At 41.3% G+C, this 12,940-nt stretch overlaps 1 protein-coding gene across 1 annotated transcript in view; it reads right to left on the bottom strand.

Annotated features, from left to right (window-relative positions):
- Positions 1-12,940, bottom strand: part of SLC35F1 (solute carrier family 35 member F1) — a 369,791-nt gene that overhangs the window by 159,659 nt on the left and 197,192 nt on the right. The window contains exon 2 of the mRNA XM_060238608.1: positions 8,564-8,739. Within this exon, the coding sequence (XP_060094591.1) occupies positions 8,564-8,739 (176 nt within the window). The remainder of the gene's footprint in view (positions 1-8,563; positions 8,740-12,940) is intronic.

Raw genomic sequence — 12,940 nt, 5'->3', positions numbered from 1 at the left:
CACTTTTCACATTACATAATTAGCATGTATTGTTTGGCTTATTTATGAAATTTCAAAGTATACATGTCAGTTTTCTACAAGCAAAATTGTGAGTATACCCAATAACAAAGAGGGACAGCTGCAACCTGCTGCAACCTATGGTTGTCTTAGCACACGTATCTTCCATATTGCTATCTGAGAAGCAGAAAAACTCAAAACACAATTTTTGTTGTAAACAAAAGAAAGTGGTAGCTGTATAGAAACAGTATCATAATCATAAAAAGGCTATCCGCATATTTTAATACTGACTTAAACTTGGTAACACAGGAAACACTGAACTTTTCAAGAGTGTAATATGCACATTACATCATATCAACTGTGGACAGATTAGTCACATTTCAATAAACCCATGCTTGAAAATAAACTGTATAGATTATTATCTAATGCTATAAAACTGTCATATGTAAACATTTTCAGACTACACATTTTGAATGACACCTTGTCTTAAAAAGCATTTAACTAATTCCAAAAGAGATAATATTTTAAGAGAGGGTTTTGGTTTTTTTCCCCCAGGGCTTCTCAAAATTGCCAGTTTTGCTGTTGGGAAACTGGAAGAATTAATGCTCAGAAAAAGTGTTCTTTATCTGGACCTTCACATATCTAGGTGTACACTCAAAGCACTGCAGGTGCAAGAGGGAAAGATGAAGAGATTTGGGACTTGCTATTTTATCTTTGGTTTTTACTAGGGGATTTTTAAAATATTATTGTGAGCTCCTTTGACCTTAGAGGAAAGGTGGGATATACATGATTTAATAAATAAATACAGAGATTGAGACTGGGAAGGGCTGTCATGAAGGAGCTAGATTCTTAAGTGTTAGGATGTGTTGCTGGCAACCAAGATCAAGGTAATTTATACCACAGTACTCTCCATTACTATGTATGGGTGTGAACGCTGGATAATGAAGAAAGGTGAAGGTAAGAAAGTTGATTCCTTTGAAATGTGGTGTTTGAAGAGAGTTTTATAGATACCATGGACCACCAAAAAGACAAATAAGTGGGCTATGGACCAAATCAAGTCTGAACTCTTCCTAGAAGCTAAATGACTGCACTGATGCTACGATACTTTGGTCACACTATAAGACAAGAATCCCTGGAAAAGACAATAATGCTAGGAAAAGTTGAAGACACAAGGGGAAAAAACGAATCCAACACTGAGTGTCACATGTATGACTATCTGCCCACAGGACAGAAATCTTGGGTGTGTTCTTGATGCAAGGAGCTCCTGGTTCTCAGGGAACAAGTTCATACCCTTGAGGCCAAGGTGACTGACCTGAAGAAGCAGAGACAGTCAGTTAGGCACTCGGAGAAGACTCTCGGGGATGTATTAGATGAGCCCCGCTCTGAACGTGGCAGTCCTGTTGCTGCCAGGGTTGAGAGGGAACAGGGCACCGTGCTGAGGATAAGGGGAATGTGCCCTCAGAAGGGATCTCTTCTTCAGTAGGTGAGCGGGTATCCTTTGGTGCCAAGGAACCATCCCTGGGCAGGGAGAGATGGGGGGGGGGTCTTGGTAGTTGGTGATTCGATCCTTAGGCAAGCAGACAGCTGGGTGGCAAAACGGCATACTGACCATATGGTGACTTGCCTGCCTGGTGCGAAGGTAGTGGACATTACGCATGTAGTAGACAGGCTGATAGACAGTGCTGGGGAGGAGCCAGTGGTCGTGGTGCATGTTGGCACCAACGATGTGGGGAAATGCAGTCATGAGGTCCTGGAGGAAAAATTTAGGCTGCTAGGGAGGAGACTTAAGGCCAGGACCTCCAAGGTAGCCTTCTCAGAAGTGCTACCTGTTCCACGTGCAGGGCTGGAGAGACAGGCACAAATTAGAAGTCTCAATGTGTGGATGAGATGATGGTGTAGGGAGGAAGGGTTTAAGTTTGCTAGGCACTGGGATGCTTTCTGGAACAAGCGGGAGCTGTACAAAAGAGACGGTCTCCACTTGTCCCCAGATGGAACCAGGCTGCTGGCGTTTAAAATCAAAAAGGTGGCAGAGCAGTTTTTAAACGAAATCTTGGGGGAACACCGACAGGAGATGAAATGTCTCTGGTTCGGGAGGACTCATCTCAAAGAGATGAAGGGTTAGCTGTTACTTTTCTACCAGGTAATGGATCAGAGTTGTCCACTGTGGCTAATAGCCACTGATGGACCTCAGCTCCATATTTTTATCTAACCCCCTCTTGAAGCTGGCTATGCTTGTAGCTGCCACCACCTCCTGTGGCAGTGAATTCCACATGTTAATCACCCTTTGGGTGAAGAAGTACTTCCTTTTATCCGTTTTAACCCGACTGCTCAGCAATTTCATTGAATGCCCACGAGTTCTTGTATTGTGAGAAAGGGAGAAAAATACTTCTTTCTCTACTTTCTCCATCCCATGCATAATCTTGTAAACCTCTATCATGTCACCCGGCAGTCGACATTTCTCCAAGCTAAAGAGCCCCAAGCATTTTAACCTTTCTTCATAGGGAAAGTGTTCCAACCCTTTAATCATTCTAGTTGCCCTTTTCTGGACTTTTTCCAATGCTAAAATATCCTTTTTTAAGTGTGGTGACCAGAATTGTACACAGTATTCAAAATGAGACCGCACCATCGATTTCTACAGGGGCATTATGATACTGGCTGATTTGTTTTCAATTCCCTTCCTAATAATTCCCAGCATGGCGTTGGCCTTTTTTATTGCAATCGCACACTGTCTTGACATTTTCAGTGACTTATCTACCATGACCCCAAGATCTCTCTCTTGGTCACTCTCTGCCAGTTCACACCCCATCAACTTGTAGTTGTAACTGGGATTCTTGGCCCCAATGTGCATTACTTTGCAGTTGGCCACATTGAACCTCATCTGCCACGTTGACGCCCACTCACCTAGCCTCAACAGATCCCTTTGGAGTGCCTCACAATCCTCTCTGGTTCTCACCACCCTGAAGTGTCATCTGCAAACTTGGCCACTTCACTGCTTACTCCCAACTCCAAATCATTTATGAACAAGTTAAAGAGCATGGGACCCTGTACTGAGCCCTGCGGCACCCCACTGCTTACCGTCCTCCACTGTGAAGACTGCCCATTTATACTCACTCTCTGCTTCCTATTAATTAGCCAGTTTTTGATCCACAAGAGGACCTGTCCTTTTATTCCATGACTCTTGAGCTTACTAAGGAGACTTTGATGAGGAACTTTATAAAAAAACTTTATCCACATCATTCTCTTTTATCATGGTCTGCACCTTATTGTGGTCACTCACTCCTTTGTCTATGTATCATCATTGGTTTACTCTGCCATGTCACAGTTATCCACTCTTCTCTTACCTCTCCACTGCACAAATCTGATTCCCCCCCCCATCACTTCCTTTTCCACAAGGCTTCCTGCACTTTATCTTTCATGTTCTTTTTCCTTGCCTCAGTGGTCTCCCTACAGTCCGCATTGCTCTCTTATTTCTGCACCCATTGTGCTCTGTTCTCTCTGCAGCCCTATCTCCATTATACCTCTCCTTTTCCCTAACCCACATATTTCTCTATCAGATCCCTAATTTTCCTTCTTCAGTATCCATTTTTGCTCTGTGCCCTCCCACACTACTGTCTTCTTTACTACATCTGAGTTCATCAGTACAAGCAAGCCAAGTTTTAGCTCTCCCAGCAATTTACTACAATGAAGGAGTTTCAGACACACATCAGTTATGCAACATGGGTAGGTCTTCCAGACTAGAAAAACTGGTGTCAATTTTATCATTGTGTTCTGAATCCAGGGAGAGGACACTCTCTCATCCCTACTCCCATTTTAGATGGTTCACAATGTTGTTGGGGAGGGCAACAAACAATATAGGTTGGCCATAGTTCTGGGGTGAAAAAAACAGGGGTGAAAATGCTTCAGGTAGCATTTTGAGGAAAAGTTGAAAACCACATTATGTAACATGCTTTGGATATGCAGGTGGTGAAAATGTTTGTTCTGAAGTTGAAATTTGAGTTCCTGACTTCATAATTTGAGAAACAAACAGCACATGGAACAGATTGTTTTTGTACATGCCATACATACACCATCTATACCTGCTTGTTTCAAAAGTTTAATTATATAAATCTAGCTTAGAAATAATTTGGTTTCTGTACATATTGGCATTTGGATTTAAGAATATTTGAAATTAAAAACATATAATGTAAAATAAGGATGCAATTGTAAAATGTTCAAATACTAACAATACAATGCACCATGCCATCCTTCTGGGATGTCCAGAAGTAGAAGTACATATTAAAGGACATACTTTGGAATGCTTTAAATAGTTGGATTTGGGGTTGCTGTTGGAGACCAGTTATTAGTGGTGTGGGTCTTTTCCTGTGGGGTCCCATGAAGTTTAATCCTATCTTTCATGTTGTTTAATCCTTATATACAGGGGTCATTTTGTAGAAAAATAGGTGGTGGAGCTCATCCAGGGATTGTTATGCAGCTGCAATACTATTCAATGGACAAGGAGGTGGAACTCACTGAAGGAGGAGGTGGAACTCTCAGAAAGGTTCAGGAGCTGTGCTCCTGTGAGCTCCCACTGAATCTGAGGCCTGCTTATATAAATCCTTTAGGAGAGACCATTGACACTATTGGCATTCACTGTCATCAATATGCTGATGACACCCAACTGCTGCCTTGCTGCTGTATTTTAAATTACTAAGGGTGAACAGTTTGAAATTGAACCCTGGCAAGATGGAGGTGATGTAGATCAGGAAGGCTGAGATCTTACAGAGCATCACACTTCCCACATTTGATAAGGTTCAACTGACCATTGGCGATTCTGTTAAAAGCCTAAGATTTACAGTTGACCCAATATTACTGCCAGAGAAATAAGTTAATGCAGCAGTACAAAATTATTTTTTCCCATTTTTACTTAGCACAGACATAGGCTTCCTATTTTACCACAGCTGATCTGGCCATATGGGTCACTGCCACAGTAACCTTGAGCGTAGACTACTGTAACACACTGTATATGGGATCTACCAGTGAAAATGCCAGCTTGTACAAAATGCTGCAGCTCAATTACTATTGGAAGCTAGGCACATATTATACCTTCCCTGCAGTCACTCCATTGCACTCCAATTAGTTGCAGGTTCAATTCAGCATGTAAGTTATTACTTTAAAAGACCTTTATGGTCTAGGACCCATGTATCTGCAGAACCATCTCTTAATATACTCCCCCAAGACAACTTTGAAAAACCTTCTGAAGGTGCTCCCCTGCAAATATACATAGGCATTTTCTGTGGAATAGTCTGTTTGATGACATCAGGAAAACTCTCACAATTCTATCACTCTACAGAACATGTGGAATTGAGTTGTTCAAAGGACATTTTTTTTAAAATAAAGGAAATAAGGTAGTAGTAAAAGGGGAAATCCTGATTAAGTTGGAATTGTTCAACAGGGTTTTTTTAAATAAAAGAAATAGGATAATACTTCTAGTATCTGAAAAATTTACTTTCCTCTTTGTACTGTTTTTATTTCATTGTCCTCTAACTTCATAATCCAGTTTTATTATACTATTTATTATTACTCTTTGTAGTACTGTGCCTATTTTTCTAATTTTCAACATGGCCAGATCTGTAGATACTTAAATGCAAAGTTTGGAATCATGAACAGACCAGAAAGTTATTTCTACCAACCTGAAAAAACTAAAAGTTTGAAGAAATACCTGAAATCTTTAAAAAGATACATGGTGGGGAGAAACTCTCCAAAATGATACAAGGAGTTCTATAGCTTTATGGAATGAATGCCCTCAGCGGCCACTGCTATGCATCCAAAACATTATTGCCAGCCTTCAAGGCTTGGTTTCTATCTATAAAAGGCAGAGGGGAGAGCCTAGGGTTGCCAATCTCCAGGTGGGGCAGGGGGCCCCCTGCTTTAGGGGCCCTCTCCCCACTTCAGGGTCATCAGAAAGCAGGGGGAAGGGGTAGAAATGTCTGCTGAGAACTCTATTATTTCCTATGGAGACTTATTCTCATAGGATATAATGGAGAATTTATCCACGGGTATCTGGGGTTCTGGGGGGCTGTTTCTTGTGGTAGAGGCACCACATTTTTAGTATAGCATCCAGTGCCTCTCCCCAAAATATCCCCCAAGTTTCAAAAAAATAGGACCGGGGATCCAATTCTATGAGCCCCCCAAAAAGGTGCCCCTGTCCTTCATTATTTCCTTGGAAGGAAGGCATTTTAAAAGGTGTGTGGTCCTTTAAATGTGATGGCCAGAACTCCCTTTGGAGTTCAATTATGATTGTCATATCCTTGCTCCTGACTGCACCCCAATGTCTCCTGGCTCCACCCCCAAAGTCCCCAGATATTTCTTGAATTGGCAACCCTAGGAGAGCCCTTTCCAGGGCTGTTTTGGCCTTTGTGGGAGAAGTCATCAGGACCAGGCCACAGACACTGGGCAACCTGCTACCACCTGACTTGCATGACTCACACAGGATCGGGCCTGCAACATGGCAGACTGACACATTTCTTTCACTCCCCCACACCTTTTCAAGTGCCAAAACAAATGTGCAGGGGAGGCAGCTATTTTAGCACTTGAAAAGCCACTGGGGGAGGGGTAATAAGAGTTCCTCAACTCCCAATCAAGATCAGGCCTTCACAGCGTTTTTAAATCATTTTAAAATGGTTTTGGCATCCCCATAGCAAATATGAGGATGCTGTCATATCTGGTTTGGCCCAGATAGTATTTTGAATTTCTCCAGAAGGCAGCAAGCAGACAGGGTGAAGCTACAACTGACCCAGAGTTCCTATGTTGTACAAGCCTGCTACCAATCTACACTGAAAAGTGGAATTTTAAAAAACTCTGCTGAAACAAGCTGTCTCTGATGCCACTATTTGCCAGTCTAGCAAAGTTTTAACAGATGCACAGAAATCCTCATTTAGTAGCTTTCCTGCAGTGGAACACAGCAGCCCCCTCTTAATCACAAGCATCCCATTGGGAGTGAGTAACTTACTATCTGTAACATGGTGTACTGTCTGCTCCACAGGACTGTGCTACAAATGAAGAATTTAAGCAGCATGAGTGGTGCCAAATAACTAGCAGACGTAAAACGGAAAAGAATACAAATACTGACAACTAAAATCTCATTTCAAGCCTATATACTTAAGTATGGGCAATAGGCTCACTCTCTTGATAGCTATTTAACCTATACATTTGAATTTCCTTACTCAATTTCATTTCAAAATTTTAGGATAGTCTATTCATTTAAATAAATACAACTGAATCTAAACATATTCTCCCTTTCCTATCTATTTTTCGATAGGAAAGCTCTTCGTATTAAAAGGGGGGAAGGGTAGGACTAGAAGCTGCATGAGATTATACAGAAACAGTAGCATCTACTTGCACTTGAAAGCATATTTCAGTCCAAGGCAGAAGATATTTTTCTTGCAAACAGAACAGCAAAAGAGATGTACAGATACTCTAAGCCCCAACCCCCAGTTCATGGACCAGTACCAGTCCATGGCCTGTTAGCAACCGGGCCGTGAGCTGTATAATTATGTTATTATATATTACAATATTATAATAGAAATAAAGTGCACAATTATATTATTCCAAAACCATGCCCCCTCTGTCCATGAAAAAATTGTCTTCCATGAAACTGGCCCCTGGTACCAAAACAGCTGGGGACCACTGCTCTAAGCAACACGTCCTGGGGGTAGAAACTTGGCTTGGCTTGGCTCAAGAACTGTGTGTTACCCTTCTTCACGGCACTCTCTGAAGGCCAAACTAGATGTTATGGCATTGAAGGGTAGCTAAACCTTGCCATTTTAAAATGCTGTGAGTCCAATACTTATTTGGCCCACAGTAGGAGCAGGCAGTCTGGTCCTTCCCCCCACCCACATGCCTTTTCAAGTGGCAAAACAGCAGATTGGGCCCTTGCAACATTTTTAAATGGCCAAATTCAATTCTAAAATGGTGCCAACATCCATGGTGAGACCCATGAATGTCATAACATTTAGTGTGACCCTTAGACTCACCATTAGAATCACTATGTGTTCCTACAAATAATTTTCCCCAGGGACATGAACAGATGTACAACCCAGCTACGGTTCCCTGGGGGTGGAGTTTTCCCCAGTTTTGGGGCCCCCATCCTGCCAGCACAGAGCTGGCTGGCAGGGGGATCCCTGCCCCCAAAGAGCTCTGTCAGCACCCAACATGCTTGTCACCTGGAAGTGACGTCATCGCGTGAGGAACACTCAAGCATTTGAGTAAAAACTCTGTGGCACTGATGGCAGCCAGGAAGAACCTGGCAACCCTATACCCAACTCTCCAGCATAAAACACACATTCCAATTCAGCACAAACTACAAAATGAGCACAGATGGCAAAAACAGATGTGAGCAAAAAAAAAAAGTTATTTCCCATCATTTAAAAAGATTTTAAACATGTAAAAATAAATGTTTAAAAGACTGCATAAATGGTGTTGTGATATTGTGCCCTCCTTGGGGTTAAAAAAAGGGGGGGGAATGCCACAAAAAGTCCCATGGTTCATACAATTTCCAACAACATCACATCTACAAAATATCACTTACCTTGTCTAACAGCTAATGTTGTGGTATAAACCAAAAATAGGAGAATGTAGTTGAGGAAGCTCTGAAAGACTGGCGTGTTGGCATGAAAATCCTCTGACAAATACTTGCTGGTCAAGCCAATACCACAAATAAGCAGGGATAGAACCTGTCCAAGAGCTATAGACAGCAGAAGTTCCCTAGAAGAAAAAGAGGCGAAGATACAACATAATCAGCATCACTGGCTGGGCAGAAGAGAATCCAGAAACACACATTTTGTAAAATACTAAAATATGGCTGGAAAGATTACTCAGTGATCAGTGAAACAGAGAGCAAAATTAACTCTGCTGTCCACTCCTCAACATTTCAGCACATCACATTTTCCAGTCATGCAGCCAAATGGAATTTCTGGCATTTCTGATCTACACTGGAATTCATGCATAAGTTTCTCTCTCAGTGGAAAAGATAAATGGTGAAGTTCTTCACAACAGTGAAGTTAACAGCCATTCTTGGCAAGAGTCCTAGGCAATAATCCAACCACTATACCACAGAAAAGGCAAGTTCCATGTTACATTATGGCAGATGTGGACTTGAACTACTGCACAACACAGGTGATTTCGAGCAGAAGTGTACTTCTGAGACAAGTCTTGACTTCAGTTACAGGGCCAGGGTTTCTCTTGGCTTGTAGGTTGGAAGTAACCCCCCCCCCCGCCCAATTGGGGAAAAGGTGAGAAGGAACATTTCCAAAGGAAGCAGGTCTGGGTGGAGAGAAGGTATGTTTGAAGGAACTTTATGGTGGTAAATGTCTTTAGGAAACAACTGAAGACAGTTTTATTATGACAGAATTTTATTAGTTCTTTTTCCTATTGTTTTCATCTAGTTTTTTAAAATGTATTTTATTGTGTTGTCGCTTATTGTTGTTATCATCATCATCATCATGCACTGGTTTGAGCTCCTATAAGGTAAAAAGGTAAGAGCCCCGTGGCGTAGAGTGGTAAAACTGCAGTACTGCAGTTGGAGCCCTCTGCTCACGACCTGAGTTCGATCCCAGCGGAAGCTGGTTCAGGTAGCCGGAGGTTGACTCAGCCTTCCATCCTTCCGAGGTCGGTAAAATGAATACCCAGCTTGCTGGGGGGAAAGGGTAGATGACTGGGGAAGGCAATGGCAAACCACCCTATAAAAAGTCTGCTGTGAAAACGTTGTGAAAGCAACATCACCCCAGAGTCGAAAATGACTGCTGCTTGCACAGGGGACTACCTTTACCTTTTTTACTTTTAAAGGTAAAAAGGTGGCTAATAAATTTTTGAAATGAATAAAATAAATATGGGAGATGGCCGAAAACATGATTTCTGGATACTTATCCAGAACACTTATCCAGAAAACAATGAGGAGCTGATCTCAGTCACCAAGACAGAAGGAAAAAGAAAAGCAAATGAAATGGATGGCAAGATCATATATTTTGCAAGTTCACTTATAGAAGTCAAATGGGGGAGACAGTAAGCATTTCAGTGGACAACCATTTGTGGAGGGTGGCACTTACTTAAGAGTTTATTAATTGCCATCCATTATTAAAACATTATAAAGCTGTTTTTGAAACATCTTCCTTGCATTGACTATTGCCACTACAAATCTTTCCACTAGTAGCGAGGCAGTTATATTTGAAAGCACTGTTTTGTTGGTAATGTGATTTTTTTAACCTTTTATATAAACAAACTTCCAAATGTTGGGCATCATTCCCAAACATGGAATGAAAGAACCCAACAAAGGGGAAAACAGATTGCATTGCAGTAAAGTTCTCTTGTGCCCTATGCCACAGAAGTCTTAATAACACACATCTGTCACAAACCTGATATAGCTGTTACTATACAACTGAGTAATTGTGCTCCATGTTGCAACACTAATGTGGGTTTTTAATTTCCTGCTGTCTTCTCTTTTTTAAAATGTGGATTGGCTTGATTGTACCACACCAGTCTGATGGAGATAGCCAACCACACCCAGATGTACAAATTGGCAACATGTTTCTATAGGTGTATGCATATTTAATCTACAATTCCTAACACAATTGAAACCTGAATGATTTCCTCCCCCCCCCCAAGAAATGCTATTCTGTGCATAAACTGCCCCCCCCCATTCTGAAGCAATTCAAATGCTTCAGGTATACGTGGTAGAAAACAGAGTCATTTAATGACACCATAATACCTATTTTGTTTTCAACCCCTTTTCTAAGAATTTCTGGAGCTGAACCTCCTTTCCCAGTATGACAGTGCACTGAGCTGTAACTGACAGAGTTTCCAGTATAAGACACTTTCTTGCACAGTATTACCAGCTTGGAGCCCATCAACAGAAATAGGAAATTTTCCCCTCAAGTTGTATTTGCACTTAAAAGAGAAGTCATATTCTATTATGTTGTCATTATGGAGAGCTGTTCCTAGAGCTCTTCATTGTCTTTGGAATTTCACCATCCTGAATAAATTGGATTTATCCACAAATTTGACTGTCTTCACTGTTCAGCACAACTTAGGATCATATTGTTAACTCCCCCTCACCATGAAAAGGAGACATGAGGTTTACCTTGGGGACTTCTGTTCATCAGTGCAGATGAAAGCTAATGATTTCTCTCTGAGCTCCACTTACTGTTTCAAACTTGTAACCAGTCTATAAGATGGCCTGTATGTTACATTTTCTTTGACGCCTTGGTAAAAATCTTCATAAGGCTTTAAGTAAATTTAATGTCTATTAGCTTGTAATGGCACTCTAAAAGATCTTTGTTGGTTAGGTGATACTTCTTTAATTAGAAACCATGTTGACCCTTTCTTAATGTTCTCTACTCTTTACAATCCTTCTCTCCATTTATGCAAACAGGTCTGCAAAACCATCCCTGAATCTTTTAAAAATCAGATTTTGTATTAGTTGCTTTGCAGGAAATTGGTTTTAATGGGAAGTTACACATTTTTATTTAAAACAGTAACATGAACTATTACACAAATGTCATTCAGCACAAACCTATGATAGTTATGATAGCATTCTGGCATAGAAGGAGAAGTTATATATATATTGTTATTGTTCAGTGACCTTTTGAAAAGCATTTCTGTAAAGAAAAGAGGTTACCCAAATGTGTGAGTGAAATATTTGTTTTTTCTTCCAGGGAGAATTTCTGTGAGTACTACCATCATATGCACTTGCTCATTTAAACCCAAACACTAACAAAAGGCATAGTTATGCCTTCCATTTTTTTGACATTACTGTATATAGCAAAATACGGTAGAGTGCCAAAACCATGATAAACATTTCGTTCTACTAAATGCAAAACCTGCCCATCTGTGGGTGCTATCATAAGCTGAGTTTTATTCTTCTAAATTCCCTGATGGCATTAGAAGTGTGGGATGGGTGGTTCTGCTGGAGCTAGGGTTGCCAGGTCTGACTCAAGAAATATCTGGGGACTTTGGGGGTGGAGCCAGGAGCAAGGGTGTGACAAGTATGACTGAACTCCAAAGGGAGTTCTGTCTATCACATTTAAAGGGATCAAATGCCTTTTAAAGGCCTTCTCTCCATTTGGAAATGATGGATAGAGGCACCTTCTTTTGCAGATCATAGAACTGGACCCCCTGGTCCAATCTTTTTGAAACTTGTACTGAAAATCTGGTGCCTCTACCTCAAAAAACAGCCCCCCAAAGCCCCACAGATCAATTCTTTATGATACCCTATAGGAACTGGTCTTCACAGGGGCAGAGCTCTGCCTGGTCTGGCCAGGGCTCCAGCTGGCCTGACCTACCATGTGGCAGCCACATGCTCCCAGGCCAGGTGGTGTGGCCTAATATGCAAATGAGCTCCTGCTGGGCGTTTTTTTTTTTAAAAAAACCCACTGCTTAGAAGGATGTAATTTTGTTTATGATTGCACTGTAAATCACAAGGAAGGTCATGATCAGGAGTAAGCAAGCTTAGGTAGCTGCTAAATAAAGTTCCCTGAAAGGCTATTTTCAATTTCTGGCTGCTTCTGTTATCATTTCACCAGGACCCTTGCACCTCTTTCCATCCATGATGACCCCCAGGTCAGGGACATTCCTTGGATCAAAGCAAGTATCTATGATGCTAGAAAATTCTTCCCTGAACCAATGGGGGAAGCAAGACATTAAGCATATATTCTTATGTGATGCTAAGCAGGCAACCCTAATCCTTATCCTAACAAAACAAGGTCCCTTTTTCTGTTTAGATTGAAATAGCTGTGTTGATTTTTTGCTACAGTTTGCATAAGCAATCATGACCAAGGGAATTCAGTACTCAGAGCACTGAGAGAGAAACCAAGTTTCTGCATATGAAACTACCATAAAAATTGTCCATATTAAACTTCATTAATAGTTCAGATATTAACAAAGTGTTCTAACAGTGCTCAAGCACAGTGAT

Source organism: Heteronotia binoei, chromosome 1 (genome assembly GCF_032191835.1).
Source record: "Heteronotia binoei isolate CCM8104 ecotype False Entrance Well chromosome 1, APGP_CSIRO_Hbin_v1, whole genome shotgun sequence".
In the NCBI taxonomy this organism is placed as follows: domain Eukaryota; kingdom Metazoa; phylum Chordata; class Lepidosauria; order Squamata; family Gekkonidae; genus Heteronotia; species Heteronotia binoei.
The sequence above is the reverse complement of the archived record's forward strand: the minus strand, read 5'-3'. Positions and strand labels throughout refer to the sequence as shown.